Source organism: Enhydra lutris, unplaced genomic scaffold (genome assembly GCF_002288905.1).
Source record: "Enhydra lutris kenyoni isolate GAN:26980312 unplaced genomic scaffold, ASM228890v2 scaffoldscaffold9, whole genome shotgun sequence".
In the NCBI taxonomy this organism is placed as follows: Eukaryota; Metazoa; Chordata; class Mammalia; order Carnivora; family Mustelidae; genus Enhydra; species Enhydra lutris.
The window spans coordinates 79,104,090-79,122,995 of record NW_019154093.1 but is presented as its reverse complement, the minus strand read 5'-3'; the positions used below and the strand labels follow the sequence as shown (position 1 = coordinate 79,122,995).

The following is an 18,906-nucleotide window of genomic DNA, read 5'->3' as shown; positions in this document are numbered from 1 at the left end:
GTGTGTGTGTGTGTGTGTGTGTGTGTGTGTGTGTGTGTGTGTGTGTGTGTTTGGTATGAACTCCCATTTGTGGTTTGCTTTTTTCCCACTCCTTCTTTAAACACACACACCCCTCTGAAAGCATACACACCAAAAACTTTAGGGGAGGAGAATGGAAACTTCCCTTAGCACATTATAATTTCCTTTTCCTTGTTTTTCTTTGTTTAAAGATCTATTTATTTGAAAAAGTGTGTGCGTGAGCAGAGTGGGGAGAGGGAGAGGGAGAGAGAGAATCCCAAGTAGACTCTGAGCTGAGCATGGAGCATGACATAGGGCTCGATCCCACAACCCTGAGAATATGACCTGAGCAGAAGGCTAAATAAAGTAGGATGCTTAACCAACTGCGCCACCCAGGCACCCCCATTATATTTTTCTTTAATGCCTGGATTCCTACAAAAAGAGTATCAGTTATTTTTAATTCAGAAAAGTACACTTTTTTTTTTTAATGAAAATGAAAGCAATCAGGAACTAAAAGATCTTGAAGAAAGGAAAACAATGGCTTTTGTTCTACATGGTACAAGCAGGTATGCAGACATACTGTACTCATTGGAAATAAACTATTCATACTTTTTTGCATTCTGTTTTTGGTAACTTAATTTTTTTTTAAAGATTTTATTTATTTGACAGAGAGAGAGATCACAAGTAGGCAGAGAGGCAGGCAGAAAGAGAGGAGGAAGCAGGCCCCCTGCTGAGCAGAGAGCCCAATGCAGGCCTCGATCCCAGGACCTTAAGATCATGACCTGAGCAGAAGGCAGAAGCTTAACCCATTGAGCCACCCAGGCGCCCCTGTAACTTAATATTCTTTTTTTTTTTTTTAAAGATTTTATTTATTTGACACACAGAGAGAGATCACAAGTAGGCAGAGAAGCGGGCAGAGAGAGAGAGAGGGGGAAGCAGGCTCCCTGCTGAGCAGAGAGCCCAACTCGCGGCTTGATCCCAAGATCCTGAGATCATGACCTGAGCCGAAGGCAGAGGCTTAACCCACTGAGCCACCCAGGTGCCCCAGGAACTTAATATTCTAACAAAGATTCTTCTATTTTTAACAGGTGATACACGATAATTTATAAGCCACTGTTCTATTTTTTTTTTTAAGATTTTATTTATTTTTTTGACAGAGAGAGTGAGAGAACACAAACAGGGTGGACAGGACTCCCTGATGAGCAGGGAGCCCAAGGCAGGGCTCGATCCCAGGACCCTGGGATCATGACCTGAGCCGAAGGCAGATACTTAACCATCTGAGCCACCCAGGTGCCCCACCACCATTCTATTTTTTTTTTCCCCCACTGTTCTACTTTTAAGTTATGTCCAGTTTGGAGTTATTCCAGATCACTTTGCAAAAATCAACTTCATTATTATTTGTGCATGTATCTGATTGTGCTGAGAGCTTATTCTAGACGAGGGATTATTAAGTCAAAGAATATGGAAACCCTTACAGATTCTTACTGAATATTTCTGTATTGTTTTCCTAAGGGTTGTTAATGGTGACAATGAGATTCTTACTGAATATTTCTATATTGCCTTCCTAAGGGTTGTTTATGGTAACAATGCAACCATATGCTGTACATGTACAGGAGAACATCTGAACATGGGTCCTTGTAACAAAAACAACTCCACGTGCATTATAGGCGAAGCTCATTTACTCTCTTCCACGTGATCAACATGTCATGTTGCCATATCGAATATAATTTTCACACAACAATGCGATCAGGTAGATACCACTATTCTCCCCATTTTATAAAAGGAAACAAATGCAGAGTGACTTCTACAAAGTCATGACCCAATCAACTGGTGGAGCTGGGATCTCAAGCATCCCCCCCGCCCCCCGATTGCAGGTCATTTGCTCAGCCTTACTCTATTCTGCTTCCTTGGCCCCATCACTCTCTCAGCTACATGGCTGTTTCCTGCAACCTCCCTAAAAGTGTACTCATATCGTAATTCAAGAGGCCAAGTAAAACTAACTCTATGACGTCCAAAATGCCTAGGAGAGTGATGACATCATTTTCACCACTAAGAACAGCCATTTTATCCAGACCTTACCACACGACAGGCACAGCTTGCAGCCCTTCACGTGAACTATCTCTTTTAGTTCCCACCACGACCCAGTGAGGTAAGTATCACAACCAGCCCCCATTTACAGGGTAGGAAAGGGAGGCACAGAGCCATTAAATGATCTGCCCACAGCAGCGACCAGCTTGTGGGGGGAAGAGCGAGGCTGGAACGCGTCAGCTGGGCTCCAGAACACACAGAGTGCCCCTCCCTGCTGCCTCTACTGCCTCTAGGTGGAAGGCTTCCCTGTGCTTGAATCTAGAGGCTGTCGAAAGGCAATTGCAAAAACCATTGGCACCCAGATAATATAAAGTAAGTGGGAACTGGCCATCCTCCTGAGTCAGGGCTTTAGAGAAATCCTGGAGTCCATCGCTCCTGGGCACAACCACTGACAGGTGACACCTGCCAAGCTTTGTGGCGAGTCGCACCTTGGGGGTCATGCTGTTGGTGATGCAGAAGGCCAGGTGCTGCAGGATGCTCTCCATGCTGTGATAGTGCTGCTGCCGCGTGGTCCGCAGGTACTTCTGCAGAGCCCGGGCCATGGAGGGGAAGATGGCCTGGGCCGCCTCCCGTGGGTCCATCACCTCCCCTGGGGCTTTCTGCTGCTCTTCGGCCTGGAGACGCTGGATGTGGATGAAGGCCTCCTCCACCGCAACCACCAGCCTGGAGATAGGGGGGCAAAGAGATGGTCATCAGGATGGGGCCTGCTGCAAGGCTGGACGACAGAGTGCTCATTCAGGGCCTGGAGGGCCTCCTACCCACCTCTGTGTCCCAGCCTGCTGCCAGCTAGCTCATCCAAGGGTCCCGTCCGTTATGGCCCCTCCAGATGGCTGAGAGGGGAGGAAGGGAGAAAGGAAGGTGGGAGGGGGGGCACAGGGGTGAGGGGGAAGGAGCCCTGGGACTAGGAGATTGACCTCTGTTCTCAATTTTGCTACTAAGGAGCTTGGGGACTCACTTCAATCCTTCCATCTCTACAGTGAAGGGTTAGATGAAAACAACTCTAAGATTCCTCAAAATCTGGCCACAAAAGGCTCTGCACACACTGAGAGGTGGCTGGTGATACAGAAGAAGACTTGCAAAGCAGCACAGCCGTAGCCCCCTCAATTAAGCCACCCACAACAGCAGCCCCTGGGAAGAAGGAAGAAAGAGGCCCAGGATACATGACGGAAACCAGCCTGGTCGGCTTCAGTTAACATGATCAGAACTTGAGAGCCAGCAAGGGACTAGGGGTGGACTGGCGGGGGTGGGGGGGGCATCAAAGTGTGGGCCGTAGGTCAACAGCTTCAGCATCAGCTGGGAATTTGGAAGACATGCAAACTCTGAGGCTCAACTCCAGCCCCACTGAAGAGGGAGTAAGTCATTTTTGCAGGTGGGGCCGAGAACCTCAGATCTGTGCTTTAATAAGCCTTCCTGGTCCTGCTGGTGCATGAGAAACAATGGAGCAGGATACAATCCTAAGGTTGACGGCTCACGTTTACACACTCAGATTTCATTCTTGTGGTAAAAAAATAAAAATTCCCCTATGACAGGGTGTTAGTGTCGGGGACGGGTGCGCAGGCAACAGACCTCGCTCTCCGCTTCTTCACCCGCCGCTCGTGCTCCGCCTCTTCATAATACAACTCATTGTGGCTTGAGTCTCTGCGTCGAGCAGCTGCTGCAATCATGGCCCGGGACTGACCAGTGGCATTATTACTGGGGCCTTTGGGGAAGGACAGTGGAGGAAGAAGAGCTTTAATGCCATGGGGCTGCAAAACAGAGTAGGAAATGAGTACCACGGTCTGTCATTACCGTCCACCCAACCCCTGAGAAGCACATCCACTCATCTCAAAAGAAACTTCCAGAAGGGTGAACAGCACTCCTGCCTCACATTTGCTATGCTCACGAGAGGAAGGAAATCTCCCCCAAACCCAATGTCATCTGTGGAAATGGAAAAAGAACTCAGAAGGAGAGGAAGAATGCCGGACAATGAAAATGTTGGCCAAAAATAACACACAAGAGAATGCTGAAGATGTTACTCACCATCTGTTACAAAAAGTTTCAGTTTGGCCATAAGGTAGCTGGAGCATCACATTTCAGCAACAAGAAATGAGCGAGAATGAGAGGGACGGGGAGAACAAGGACAGAGAAAAAAGAAAGTCAAAGGACATGGAGACACTGGTTATGCACAGGACGACAAGCCATGCTGGACTGTCACGGTAGTCACAATGTTTCATTAAAAAAATAAAATACTTGAGGACTCACAATATGGCCCATTTGTGAATACAGATTTAGAACTCCCCACCCTGTTCCCTTGACCACAGATCGCCTTAACTTTGAGAAGGACAAGGCAGATCCCGTGCTTTCTTCTGTATCAACTACTTGTTTAATGATGTGGTTTTGCTAGTGGGAATTTTCAGTTTTCATATCACAGGTGAAATTTACCAGTCCTCTGGGAATCCCAACTGAGCATACATCTCTTAAAGCCTCCCCTCTCCCCCAGCCACCCCTGCCACAATGGGGAGGATATGGCCACTAAAAATTGACACCATCCATGAATCACTTGACTTGCTAACAATATGATCCTCTTCTAGGGTCCACAAAGCCCTTGCCCTGACCCAAGGCACCCAGCAAGAAATGACACTGTGTCCTGTTTCTCGCACTTAACTATCTGATAGCCTGAAATGCAGCTCTGACGTCCTCAGCCTGGCCTCTGGCCTCCTGCCACCCACTCAGCCCCAGCTCCTGGCCAGGATTGAGAAATCTAAGTATCTCACCAGATGCTGAACTACTGAGAGTTACAGGCTTCATGGATCTGGGGAGCTGAGTCCTTGGGTAACTTATCCGAAATTTGAAAAGCAGCTTTCCATAGATGTTCCCACCAAGAGGCAGGAAACACACATCACTATTGTTTTCAATCAGAAAACCCCCAAATGAATGAACCTCCCACATGTGTAGACTGTAAATCAACATTCCTCTGAAAGTATGTTTGCTGAAAGAGAGAGAGAGAGAAAGAAAGGAAGAAAAGGAAAAGAAAACAAAAGAAGAAAAGAAAAGGAAAGAAAAATTGTTCTGAAATGAGAATGTATGATAGAGACAGACACTGAGGGGAAGAAGAACCAAACGGACCACAGAGTTTAAGCTTAAGAGTTGTCTGAACTGTGCGCCCTGCACCTACCAACCTCAGACACCATTTCAAGGCACATACCATCTACATTGTAGACTTTCAGCCCGGCCATGTGCTTGGCTGCCCGGAATTTGGAGGCTGTTAGGAGATTGGGGTTATAGATGGTGAAATCTTTATAGTAATTTTCCAGAACCACCAATGCTGCTCGCTGGATACTGAGAAAAGAGGGCAAAATTAATGCAACGCTTTTTCATTGAAGAAGCAGGTTCTAAGTGACCAATAAATAAATAAATAAATAAATAAATAAATAAAATTATATTAAAAAAAAATTCTCTTTTGGAATCAGATAGAACAGCAGAGTACCACAGGCAGCCTCTCATAATGGCAGGCCCCTACATTTTACCACACCATTTGTCTCCAGGATGAGAACTTCAAGGTGAGACTGAGTTCAGTCATCAAGTGGCTTCTTGGCCTTCTCCCAGGCTACGTCATGAGCCACACCCCATCTGGCTAATAGTTGAGAAAGGAATCAGGTCTAGGCCACACAGAACTTTCCTATTTTCCCAGTTTACAAAAGAGGAAACTGAGGATCCCCAAATGGTCGAGAGACTTAGAGGCGGTGGCAAGGCTAATGGGTAAAAGAATGAAGTGTAGATTCAGATTCTCAGGTCGCAGGGCAGGGTCTCCCCATAGGCCTCATGACCCCTGCTGTAAGGAAGGCTGGGATTACGACAGGGGTGTACAGAGAGGACCCTCTGCTCTAATGTCCTGCAACCTCTACTCTGTCACCTGTTTGGCCCCTCAGACAGCAGCAGAGGAGCAGAGAGGAGGTAACACCAACAGGCGGGAGGGTGGAAAAGGGAGGGTGCCCATACTCCCGACTGGTGGCAAAAGAACTTGCTCTTGGTCATGGATGCATGCCACTCACCACTTCAAAGAGAAACCTGCACTCATGCAGCATGGGTTTTCATGTACCATCTTGTCTGACTTCCACAATCATTCACAGTAAGACAACCGAGGTTCGAAAATCTCTGACCTGCACACGGCATGCATACCAAACGGAAGAGCTGGAACTCTAATCTGGAATCGCAAGGCTGTAGCCTGTGTTCTTCCCCTGCAATGTGTGGCTTCTGTGGGGCAGTGGACGTACCCACACCAGCCCCACAAATTTCTTTTTATCTTGTCCTTGATATTCTCCCTCCCAGGCCTTGCTAGGTGGGTGCGGTGACAAAGATTACTTACAACAGCCCGGGCGCCAGGACAGGGCTGCCTTCTGTGTCTGGATGACTGCCAGAACTCTCCACGTGGATCAGGGATTCTCACATCACACTGAGACCATGCAGGGTCTAAGCTAACAGCAGGACGCTCTGTCAACCCACCACTCAGCTCCCCTGGTCTAGCACGGAGTCCAGCAACAATCTAGAAGTCAATCAGCTAATCTCCTTGAAAGCAGAGTCACGGCAAAGCTTTCTCACTTACATCCCGACAGTGCCTCCATCCATGATCAGGGCTCAGATGCTGCTTAGTATCAACCCTGATATGTACACTCATGAGGGGAGGCGGGGGGGGGTCAGGGGATCTGGCGAGACTCACCCTGTATAGGGAAGTAGAAGAGTCCTGAGGGCAAACCCACGTTTTGAAAGCCCTCATCATTTAGTGGCTCACTGTTACGGCCACAGTGGAGCGCCCCCATCTGCCAAGCCCTGGGAGTGCAAAGATATGATGCAAGTTGCCGCTCCTAAGCCTGGCAGAGACCTTAAACACAAGGGAGCTAACTGGAATGCACGTGCGCTGGGGTAGCAGAGAGAAGAGCTTCAGAAAACCCAGACTCGGGTGGGTGCAAGAGCAGCCCCCCCGAGCAAAGAAGTGGTCCCTGAGTTGAGGTTTTCCAGCAAAGTCCCCTCTGTTCCCGTGCAAGTCTGCCCAGCGGCTTCCAGCTCAGCATGGCCCCGTCTCCTCCTTGACCTCTGACTCTGGTAATTTCCAGAGTGGGGCAAGCATTTCTTCTCCACCACCCCCTTCCCTCCAGAGACTCTCCAGGGCCTGGGGATACGTGCGCACACACAAAAACTTGCCCTCGTAAGCACCATCCCACCTCCTGCCCCGTGCATCTCCGGAGGCTCTGGGCCTGGTGAGATAAGACACCCCTCCACACTGAAATGTCCCCGTTTATGTACAACAGACATGCTGGGGTGCACATATTTCCTCCCATGTTCCCACGTGGACATGAAAACCTCTCTCGGCTCCTGGATTCCAGCAGAGAATTATCGCCCTGATCAAAATTTGAAAAATTAAAAGGCCACTCAGAGGTTATTCTCAGGCCCGCCTTCAAAGCAAACCCTCTTGTGGTTGCTGGGTTTGGCTCTTCTGTTCAGCCAGGCTGCAAAGAGGAGCCCAGGGGAACCTACTAGCCCAGCCAGGGCCTGCTAGGCGGGTAAGGGAAAGCTGGATGGGAGCCTGGTGGCTCTATTTCCCAACCTCTCCACCCCCAAACCACAGACAATGCACTGTGCTGCCCGGAGAAGGGGTTTCTGCCCATGCCTGGCCCTGGCAGGCCTTCCCTTGTAAGGGTGCACACACCACACCCTGCCCCCTTCCAGGACAGGGCTGCAGGCAGATGCTCTCCACACTGGGGCAAGTCTGAGGAACCCGGTTGTGCCAAAGCCCCGGTGGCACCGGGGAGCGCTCCAGGATGGGGCAAGAGCTACTGATGTTACGTGTGCAGGTCTCACAGCCTTCAAGAACCTTCGCTCGGGGGAACTGAACAAGGGTGAAAGGTCAGGCAGTGCTCCCTTTCTCCAGCACTGTCATCTCCACAGATGCATCAGAATTTTCCAGAAGCAGCCATGGACCCGGCCAGCCCCTTGGGCTGACAAGTGAACGCAGGAGCTGAGGGACTCTCCCGGGAAGTTTAGAAATGCTTCTAAGAGAGCTGCACGCCCTAACCTATGGGGAACTACACAACACCCAACAGATCCAGCAACGTCAAGGTACGAGAAGCTTCATGCAACAGAAAACAACGCTTATTAACTGAAGTACCCAACTTAAAAAAAAAAAATTAAAAAAAATATATATGGTTGTGAAATTTGGATTAAAATCCAATATGCCTTTTTTCATGTTTTTAAAGAGAGGAAGCTATACATGACTAAAGCCTTGCTGGTGACTCAGAATGAATGTTCACACTTTAATCATGAGCTGTGCGACACAGGCAGCCCAGCAAAGATGTCAGCCCCCACAGGAGACAGAAGCCACCTGTTCCCACACCCCACGATGCAAGGCAGTATGAGCACTCAGCTGTTTCTTCACATCCTTTCCATATTCCCTGACTATGGCGATCAGAGTCCTTCCCAGAGGCCGTCGACCTACCTGCCTCTGGCCATCAACTTTCCATTCTCATATACCCTCAGCTTGGGTATAAACAGGGAAAAGGGCTTTGAGGGACCCAAGTGAGGAACTCTGCTCCAGCTAAGGGATCCCCGCTGTGGCATGGGAGTCTAAGGTCTGTGTCAGTCCAAAGCCGAAGGTCTTTTTCATTTCTGTTCTGGATCCTGATTCATGCTATGAATTGACTGAGTTTGTCAGATACCTGACTGTAGGTTCGAAGGAACATGCTACTAATGTATCATTTGGCTTTTCAGTAAAAGAGCAATTCAGCACCCACTAAAGGGACAGTCTGCCAGGCACCCGGCATTGGCCTCAGCCATGGCTCACAATGCCAGGATGCAAGAACACCCTTCTTCTTGGCCAATGTCAAGGTTCAGTATCTTCCTGCCTCTGTTCTTCGCCACCTTTCCAAATGCGGTATCTTCCAAGGCCAAAGCAGGCCCGATTTCTTTGGGGAAGCCTTTTCTAACTCTCTGGCCCCCTAAATGCACAGCACCAACAGCCCCCACCCAAGACTTGAGAGGTCTTCAAGCATGTTATTCTCTAAGGGAAGGCCCTGTGCACAAGGGACACCTCCTACAACTTCCCCCAAGTATACTCATCGGCTCAACTTGTTCATGTAGGAAACCCTAGAATTCCAACAGGTGTAGGATTTGTCCTAAGCATGCCTTTCCTAAAAACCATGAGGTTTCCAAGGCAAAAGGGGCCTCAGGGATGGGGAAAAGCAAATCCTTTAACTAGTCCTAGTCTCCAGACCAGATCATCTCTGGGGAAGGAGGGAGGCAGGAAAAAGCAAGTTGGTGAGAAACCTGCCACCTCTCTTATCACCATCCAATTTTGAGAAATAGTAATCTGACTAAACCATCCTTACACAGAAACCCCATATTATAGGCAGGTGGAGCCTGATGTACAGATTACAGACGTGGCCCCACCAAAACCCCATGGCAAGGAGCACTCTCCCAAGACAGAGAACACTGAGCTCAATTAATACCATGTTCCAGCCCACCCTCCCATCTCCCTATCCCGGGACATACCCCTTCACCGACTACATACAGCTGCGGAAGCCAGCATGGTGATACGCGGGGCTGTGACAGGACTTTGTGCAGAAAGACGTGCACACGTAAGACAACACGCATGAGGCAATATCTAGTGTCAGAAGAAGCTAATGTTACTGCCCGTGTGAAAGCAAGCCCCTCAACTCTGCCCAGCCCAGGCTGATCCCAACTTGAACTTGTGCACAAGACAGGCCGGCCATAGATCAGCACAGAGTTGTGGCAGTTCAACAGCCACGTTTCAATGTGAAACTCATCGCCGACCACACTGCCCGAGTGGCCTAGTCTCTTTTTAGGACAAAGACGGTGGAACAAGAAGGGTTGTGGCCTTTTGTGTCTTATCAACCAGGAAAACATTTCCAGTGTTGTTGACAATGGTCATTTGGCCACCACGGCAACGGAGACAAGGGGCTCTTGCTCGCGCTGCAGCGGAGAGAAGCACCTCCAAACGGAGTTCGCATTTGAGTTCATAAAAACCTGAAAGACATGTTTTTGAAAGAGGAATTCTGAAAACCAAAGCCAAAACTGAAAGAATGTCCCCTGTGTCCACGCTTCCTGCAGTCCCGTGCATGTCTGTTGTGGGAGGAAGTATGCACAGAGCAAATGGCACCAGGCTTTGCCCCAGAAAGCATGACTCTTGCCTCTACCATTTATTCTTTGAGCTTGAATAAATTATAATTCTGTTCTCTAAACCTCTGATTCTATGTCTGTAGGATGGGAAGAACAATATCGAAAGCCCTGCTATAAAACTAAGCCGGCTCCAAGATGCTCAACTCTATAAAATGTATCACTGAAAGGTCAACGAAATGACTGCGGCTGGTGTGGGTAGCTGGTCAGAAGTTCCAGAGACAGATGGCAAGAGCCAAATATGCCAGGTGCTGGCCGGAGCTTGGTGTCGCCTGGGGCAGTGAACTCCCGAGCCAAAATATCAACCGGGGCAAATCCAAACTCTATGACTTTCCGAGACTTCGAGGTCAGTTGGCATTGAGGTTGGGAAAAGTACCGGAGACTTGGGAGTCCACCTTCTTTCTTGCTCCCAAGGAGGAAATGTTTTAAAGGTGTGTGTTAAGGATTAAATGAGATACTGTATTCCCAAGCACCTGGCCCAAAGCAAATGGCTCCTGTATGGCAGCATGATGAGCGTACACGTCCAGGTATGCTGGGGAGGCCCTCTGTCCCCAAGTGTCCCTGCTCTATCCCCTCAACTCAGCGCCCACTGTGAGGGCCTGCCACGGGAAATGAGCCAGGGCAGATCCCCTCCGCACTGCTTTCTTAGTGAATCAACCCTACGCGCTCTGTTTCTATGCAGCGCTTCCTGACCACTCTCAGCAGGCTTGGTATAAACAGACCAGCCTCAGACTCAGAAGGCCGAGATCCCAGATCCGCTCCTGCTCCTGTATAGCCCCGAAGAAGTCTTTGCCCGCTCTGGGCCTGTTTCTTGGTCCGCGATGGACTGAGGGCACCGACTGCTGTGTGTGGATGTTGGGGAGAGCCAACAGAATCATGCCAGGGAACGTGTTTATAAACTACAGGGCATCAGACAACTACAAACGGTCATATTACTAAGGAGCACGAGCATTTGGCAGCAAGGGACGAGGCTGCTGGCGGCTAGATTACTCCTACAGTCTCTGGGCATAAAAGCACGACCTCAGCTCCACTTACACGGAGTCACAAACTTTGACTCTTCACAGAACGAAGAGATCCTTAGTGCTCACCCAGGAGGAGACACAAGAAGCAAAGAAATCAGGGTCCAGATAGGCCAAACTCCCAATCCACGTACTGACTCCCTTGACAACAGCCCAGACAGCCACCGGCCTCTCCGTGAAAAAAAAAAATTCACTCTCGCTTGGCCTTGGGATGACCCTTCTCGAAGTTCTAGCCAGTGGTCCACCCAGAGCTTCCTTCTGACCCAAAGCCCCCTTTCTTGTGAAAGCTCACCAAATACTTGAAGGAAACAATTGTGGCCATTTCCCTCCCCCCTTTAACTCTCTTACTGTGCACAGAAGGGCATGGAGGCCTATAAAAGCATGTGTACATGTGCACAAACATACATGCCTGCACACACATGCATACACACACGCACACATAGGAGTTACCTATTTTATTCACTTTTCCCGGGATTTGGCTGTGGCCTCCACAATTAACACATGCTATTAAGGGGCGCCTGGGTGGCTTAGTTGGTTAAGCAGCCAACTCTTGATTTCGGCTCCGGTCACAATCTCAGGGTCCTGAGATCGAGCCCCGTGCTGGGATCTGAGCTCAGTACAAGAGTCTGTTTGTCCCTCTCCCTCTGCTCCTCTCCCTACTCTCTCTCTCTCACAAATAAATAAATAAAATCTTTAAAAAAAATACATGCTATTAAAACCAAAACATTCACGGTTCAGAGCTCAGGCAGTCTGAGACCCTCATACTTCACAGCCTTTACTGTCTCCCAGGGCAGCGAGAAAGGCTCTCTCTCTCTGTGACAGGGCCAGATGGGGAAGCCTCATTCTGGTTTTAGCCACGTCTTTTCTAATATTCATTTGCCCTCTTTGGCTCTGCCAACCAAAAACAGCTTTCTTTATGCGTGAAAAATGTGGAAGCATCTCTTACACGTTAACGCCCCACGTAAATGCCAGCCACCATGATGCTGATCACCTCAGTGTGTGCTGACAGGAAAGCACTGAAGAGACAGAGCTCTAGTCACAGTAAAATCTGCAAAGGGCTGCTTCCAGGGCAGGTACTTATTACCTTGCGAGGCACCGAAGGATGCTGACACCTAAAAATCTTAACCACCAGTCTCTCCAACACCATTCACAGGCCAGTATGAATTAAGAGCTCCAGCTAAATCCCAAGGACCTGGATATAAATGTGAAGAGAACCTTGAGAGGTGTAAGGTCCCATTGGTGTGGTGATCCCCAACCCCCACTGGGTTGAGACAGAAGATGTGACTGGGGATGGGGGCTTCAGGGGGAAGATCTGCTGAGGAGGCGAAGCTGAGTTTTCAAGTTAAGTCTTAAATGATGAATGATGGCCACACCATGTGGACATGGACCGTAAAGCCACTTCCAGGCAGAGGAAGCAATGTGGGCAGAAGCAGGCTGTCACACCATCCTCCTCAATACCTTCAGTAAGAGCAACAGGGCCACATTGTTGAGTCACAATTGTTGAGTCTCACAGCAGCTATGAGAACCTGCTGTAGTGGGTGAAGAACGTGTCCCCAAATCCAAGTGCATACCCACAACCACAGAACAGGATCTTCACAGATGTGAGTGCGCTAAACAAAGGTCATGCTGATGTCTACTAAGAAAAGGAGACACAGGCAAGAACGCCATGTGGCGACAGAGCACAGATAACAGCAACGTGGCCGCAAAACCAAGGAGCGCCGAGGATGGCCGGCCACCATCAGAAGCTAGAAGGACAAGGCAGGATTCTTCCCTACACGCTCTAGAGGGCACATGGCCCTGCCACTATCGAGATTGTAGACTCCTAGCTTCCAAAACTGAGAGAGAACACTGGTTTTGTTTTTACTTGTTTTAAACATTTATTTGAGAGAGAAAGAGAGAGCAATTGAGAGAATAAGTCGGAGAAGGGGCAGAAAGAGAGGCAGGCTCCCCACTGAGCAGGGAGCCTGACATGGGGCTTGATTCTGGGGCTCTGGGATCATGACCCAAGCCGAAAACAGACGTCACCCAGGTGCCTGAGAGACCACTGTTTTAAGCCACCCAGTGTGGGATCCTCTGCTACAGCAGCTTTAGGAAATGAAAACATGTGTATTTAGGGCAAGAAGGATGGAGGCAGGTCAAGGGCAAGGAGGCTGAGAGGCTGGCAAAGGAAAGCGGGTGAGGAGGGAGGGCGGGACAGACACAGAATGTGTGGGTGGGAGAGAGGGTGAGCAGGCCGTGAAGACCCAAAGGATGGCAACAGTAAAGGTTGCCTGGTACCAAGGCCTCCCCCTCTCCTACTCTTCAAGGTGTGCCTACTCCACGGACTGCATTTTAGGCCCGAAGCCAGGGTCTTCGAGAAAACTCTAAAATGTTTCAGCATTTTACGAAAACTCCCAATGCAGGCAAGCCAGCTGATGGACCCAGTTTTATCTGACTGACCTCTCCCTGGAAGAGACAGCAAGACTGCAACATGGATGTGTGAGCTTCACTAGCCCCTGGACGGAGAGATCAAGTGACTTCAGGGTGACCAGGAGTTGGGACAATTTGCAGCAATGTTCATGTGAGTCTCAGAGACGCGAGTATAATTCACCCCCAAACACTGCTGCCGCCTCTGCTGGGAGCCCAGCACACACATTTTGCATCTCCGGGACCTCCTACCTTTTAATTAAAATGTTTCTCTTGCAACTGCCTTTGGGAATGTGGCTTCCGAGTCCCACACAGATAACAGGCAATGAGCACCTTGGAACTTGAGGACAGGGAGGGGCAAAAGTGAGGCATGGCTTGTGTCTACTGACAGAGCTGGATTAGATGGCACAAAGATCTGGGAGACTAGATTTTTGGGACTCTGTCACAATAAGCCAAGAGGAACATAAACTGGTACTTGAAATCTTGGGACGTGAGGCAGGCTGACAGAAGACACAGAGCTGGGGCCCTGTCCTGCCAGGATGGCCTGTGGAGGCCCTTCTCTAGGCTGCATGGATTCCCAGGGGGGCCCGGCCCAGCTCTGTGGAGTGGTCGCTGCAGTGCAACCTAGTTCTCTGAGCCCGTATTCACAGGCTGAGAACCTGTATTCACTGGCCCGGGCACCGAATACGGGGCTGCAGACAAGCCCTGCACGGCTTCCCCACCAGTAGAGAGACCAGAAGCTGGGAATATCGGCTCTGACAGCTCAGAGGAGGTAGAGTCAACAGGGGTTGGTCACCGTGGAATGGCCTCGAAAGTGCCATCTAGGGAGCCCTAGCGCACCTCCCTATGCACTTTATTGTCCTTGATGAAGGATAACACTGGAAAATATCCTCTAAGGTCAGTCAGACCACACTGAGAACATGTCCAGAGGAGACCCACTCTGTGTTGCCCGGGGAGTCCGTGAGGCTGAGAAGGAGTAACGGCTACAAGCACTGGCCTGGTCCCTCTGGTTTAAGGGACTAAACAGCAGAAAGCTGTCCCACATGTCATGCTTTCTGGCTGAAATGCCACTATCCATCGGGCAGTTCTGAGTGTGGTGTCCACCCCGAGGCAGCCTCCTTCGAGCAGCTGATCCCATCATGGCCGGCTGTCCACCTGACGGCCTTTGCCACAGCAGAGATGCTGCCAAACGTGAGAAATGCTCCCCGTGAGTGACAGGTTTGGCTATCACCACGGTCCACCTGGAGAGCCCACAGCCACGCTTCCAGGCCAGGGCCCAGACCCCACTGTGCAGCCACCTCCCTGCACCGTCCAGCTCGGGCTGCACCTGCCCCGTCTGGGACAGAAATGCAACTTTCTCGATGGTTCCAGTGACTGTGCTGAATCACGCCAGATAAACACCAAAGACAAGTGGCTGCTGAGGGCTCTCGAACACCGAGATTGGGACAGGAACTAAGGTTCCTCCAGACCCACCCGGGATGCCGGCCTGGCATTCTCTCATCCAGCCTCACATTTCTCACTGGCAGGACTTCTGGTTTTGGGGAGAACCACAGAAGCACGGCATGAAGAGTCTGGAGTCTGAGGGCAGCCAGCCTGGCCAACTGGACCTCTCTTGGCAGGGACTGAGCCAGAAGGGGCACAGAGCAGAGCAGGACAGGGACAGCAGACCCCTGTCCATTGGCATTCTTGAGGATTAGCAGAGCTAGTCACACACTACATCAGATCACACCCATCAGTCCTCGGGGAGACACGCAGGATGCCAGGCCCTGTCTGCAGTGGGAGTCCTGCGGGAAAAGCAACAGCACACTCTCCAGGGTATGGGATCCACGACCCAGCCACCTGTGGCCCCAGCTCTCTGGCCGTCAGTGGCTGCGCTCTTCGAGGGGTGGCTCCTCTGGGCCTTGGAGCGAGCCTTCTGGGCAGACAGCGTGCGAGGGAAGCCTTCCCAGCTGCAGCGGCTGCCAGGAGGCAGCTGTGCAAACACACAGGGCTGCAGTGTCCAGCACCTTCTGCTCTCATTACAGCCACTTTGAACAGGCACCTTGTGGCCAAACCACAAACGGCAGCTCTGTGCCCGCCCTCAAGGTTCTCCCACAGCAAAGCTGATCTGAGCAGAAACCTTTCCACTCTACCCTTCTGCTTTTTTTTTTTTGCCCTTGCGTTTGGAGGGGGTGGGAGTGAAGACCGGCATACATCTTTACTGAAAAGCAGTTAAACAAAACATGCGTTTCTAAAAGTGAAATTGTGTATGAGAGCATGATTGTAAGTGACATGAACCCAAACCTCTGGTGGTCATTTAAAAACACTGCCCCACTTCACAGCCGATGGCGCTGGGTCCTCCCCAAACTGTGGCTGCTGGTCGTGAACGTGGGAGGGAGGGCCCACAGCCCAGCGCGACAGTCCGATCTCATTGGTCATCACTGGCTTGGGTGGGTATCACTTGACCCAGAATCACAGACATAAGATTTCAAGGGGAGCTGGACCTACCCCGGAATTACTGGATTAACCTTACCCTGGAATTACTGGATTAACCTTAATCTCCCCTGGAGATGCTCCCTTTCTCACTTCTAACCAGAAAACCGAAGTACATTCAAGAGAAGCGGGGCTCCCACTCAAGCTGGGAGGACGCAGGCGTGAGCTGGAGAAGGGATAATATGAGCTCCATTTCATCAGGGTTGAACTGTGCCCACTGATCCCACGGTTTCCTGGGGCTCTGGGGTCAAGGGTCACCAGTTTGTACTGCTCCTGTCTTAGCTGGGGCTGCCATCACAAAATACCACACACTGAGTGGCTGAAACAACAGAAACTTATTTTCTTCCAGTTCTGAAGCCTAGAAGTCCAGGATTAAGGTTTCGCTGATTTCATTTCTGGGGAGAGCCCTGTGGCCAGCTTGCAGATGACGACCTTCTTGTGATATCCACATGTGGCCTTTCCTTGGTTCACAGGCAGAGGGAGAGAGGGAGAGAGTAGAGTTTGCACGTACTCTCTCCCTCTGTCTCATAAGGACACAGATTTTAGCAGATCTATGACCTCACTGAACCGTACATAATTACTTCCTCAGATACCCCATCTCCAAACACATGGGGTTTAGAGCTTCAACCTATGGATTTTGGGTGACCACAATTAAGTCTGTAATATTCCATCCCTGATCCCTAAAATTCATGTCCTTCTCCCGTGCAAAATAGACCAATTCCATCCTAATAGCCCCGACAGGTCCTGACTCATTCAGGCACCAGCTCAAAGTGCAAGGTCTCACCTAAGCGCCAAGACTCACAGTAAAACCCACACCGAGGTAAGGTCCCTCTCCAGCTGTGAACCTGTGTTACCAGACAACTTATGTGCTTCCAATATAGTCATGAGACAGGCATAGGAGGATAGGCATTCCCATTCCAAAAGGGAGAACCTGGAAGGAAAGGGGGGATGGGTCCCAAATAAGCCCAAAACCTAGCAGGGCCAATCCCATTAGATCTTAAGATCTTGATCTTCAAGATAATCCTCTTTGATTCAATGCTGTGTCCTCGGGGCTCTGGGGGTGGCCCTGTCCAGGCACTCTCAGCAATGGTCACCTGGCCCACCACGGTGGGGGGCCCATCCTACGAAGCCAGTGAGGAAGCACCCTGACCCCTGGGCCTGCGGTGGGAGGGGTGCCCTAATGATCTCTGGATCACCTTTGGGGTCATTCTTCACTTTCCTTGAAGGATACTGCATGTTCGCAGCCTTCCTTCCATCAACCCCGCTCCCCGGCCCCCACCCCCAACACACCCTTCTGTTTCCTTTAGTCTCAGGTGATAGTGGTGCTGCACTGGTACGATCCCACCTTCCCATCTTTATTCTTGGCTTCTGCTGGAGTGGCAGATTAAATCCTGATTAAATCAAACAGTTGGTGCCTGGCTGGCTCAGGCGGTGGAGTGTGGGACTCTGATCTCTGGGTCATAAGTTCACAAGAGCCCCACGATGGGTGTGGAGATTACTTAAACAAACAAACAAACAAACAAACAAACAAACAAACTTAACAAAGAGCCAAACAGCTGTGTGACCACACCCTTGGTGTCCTCTTCAGTATACACTTAATCACTGTTTATACTACGGATAGGCTGAGAATTTTCCAAATCTTCAAGTATGGATTCCTGCTTGCAGAATTCCTTCTGCAACCCATCTTCCTCCTCTCACATTTTATATGAGCAGTGATGGAGGACCCGAAATGCCATCTTTTATTGGGTGCATCTTCAAGACTTGGCTTAGAATTTCCTCAGCTATGGGGTGCCTGGGTGGCTCAGTTGGTTAAGCATCCAGCTCTTGATTTCAGCTCAGGTCACAATCTCAGGGTTGTGGGACTGAACCCTGTGATGGGCTCATGCCAGATGTAGAGCCCGTTTAAGATTCTCTCTCTCCCTCTGCCTCCATCTCCAGCCCCGCCCGCATGTGCGCGTGCTCTCTCTCTCTCTAAAAAAATAAACATAAATACCTCAGCCAGATATCCAATTCCATCTGTCACTCACAAATTCTACCTGCCACAGGACACTAGAACACCAACATAGCTCAGCCAAGTTCCTTGCCACTTTATAAAAACAATGGTCTTTTCGCCATTATCCAATGACATGTTTCTCAACAATAGTCTTTTCGCCATTATCCAATGACATGTTTCTCATTTCCACCTATGAGTTGCGGGGGTGGGGGGCGGACCACAAAAGTGTCTTTCAACACAGCAATGCTATGATCATGCATGATCATAAACTTGCACCGTTTAAAAGCAATCCAAGAATCATTTCTTTTTTCTTTTTTTCTTTTTTGTAAAGATATTGTTTATTTGATAGAGATCACAAGTAGGCAGAGAGGCAGGCTGGGGCGGGGGTGAGGGGGTGGGGGGGAAGCAGGCTCCCTGCTGAGCAGAGAACCCCATGCGGGGCTCAATCCTAGGACCCTAAGATCATGACCTGAGCTGAAGGCAGAGGCTTAACCCACCGAGCCACCCAGGCGCCCCCTACTGCTGTGCGGTTTTAAGGTCCTGGTGTCTGCTAACTGAACAAAAGAAGCAACAGGCTAAGGAATGGCTGCAGGGTGCAAGCCAGCCATCTCTAACCCTCTGCGTTCTCCCCTTTTCAACCCTGAAGCTGGGAGTTAAACAGAATCATGTATTTAACAAAAGAGCTAGGGCCCAGCTTGGCCCAAGATACACAACTCAAACATGCTTCTGAGCTCATTCGAGTGTTCTGAAAGCAGTGCTGTGAGC

General features: G+C 50.1%; 1 protein-coding gene across 1 annotated transcript in view; it reads right to left on the bottom strand.

Annotated features, from left to right (window-relative positions):
* Positions 1 to 18,906, bottom strand: part of LOC111143060 (VANGL planar cell polarity protein 1) — a 44,983-nt gene that overhangs the window by 2,320 nt on the left and 23,757 nt on the right. Inside the window, exons 5-7 of the mRNA XM_022496501.1 lie at positions 5,270 to 5,403; positions 3,652 to 3,784; positions 2,514 to 2,748 (exon numbers count right to left, since the gene is read on the bottom strand). Of these exons, the coding sequence (XP_022352209.1) occupies positions 2,514 to 2,748; positions 3,652 to 3,784; positions 5,270 to 5,403 (502 nt within the window). The remainder of the gene's footprint in view (positions 1 to 2,513; positions 2,749 to 3,651; positions 3,785 to 5,269; positions 5,404 to 18,906) is intronic.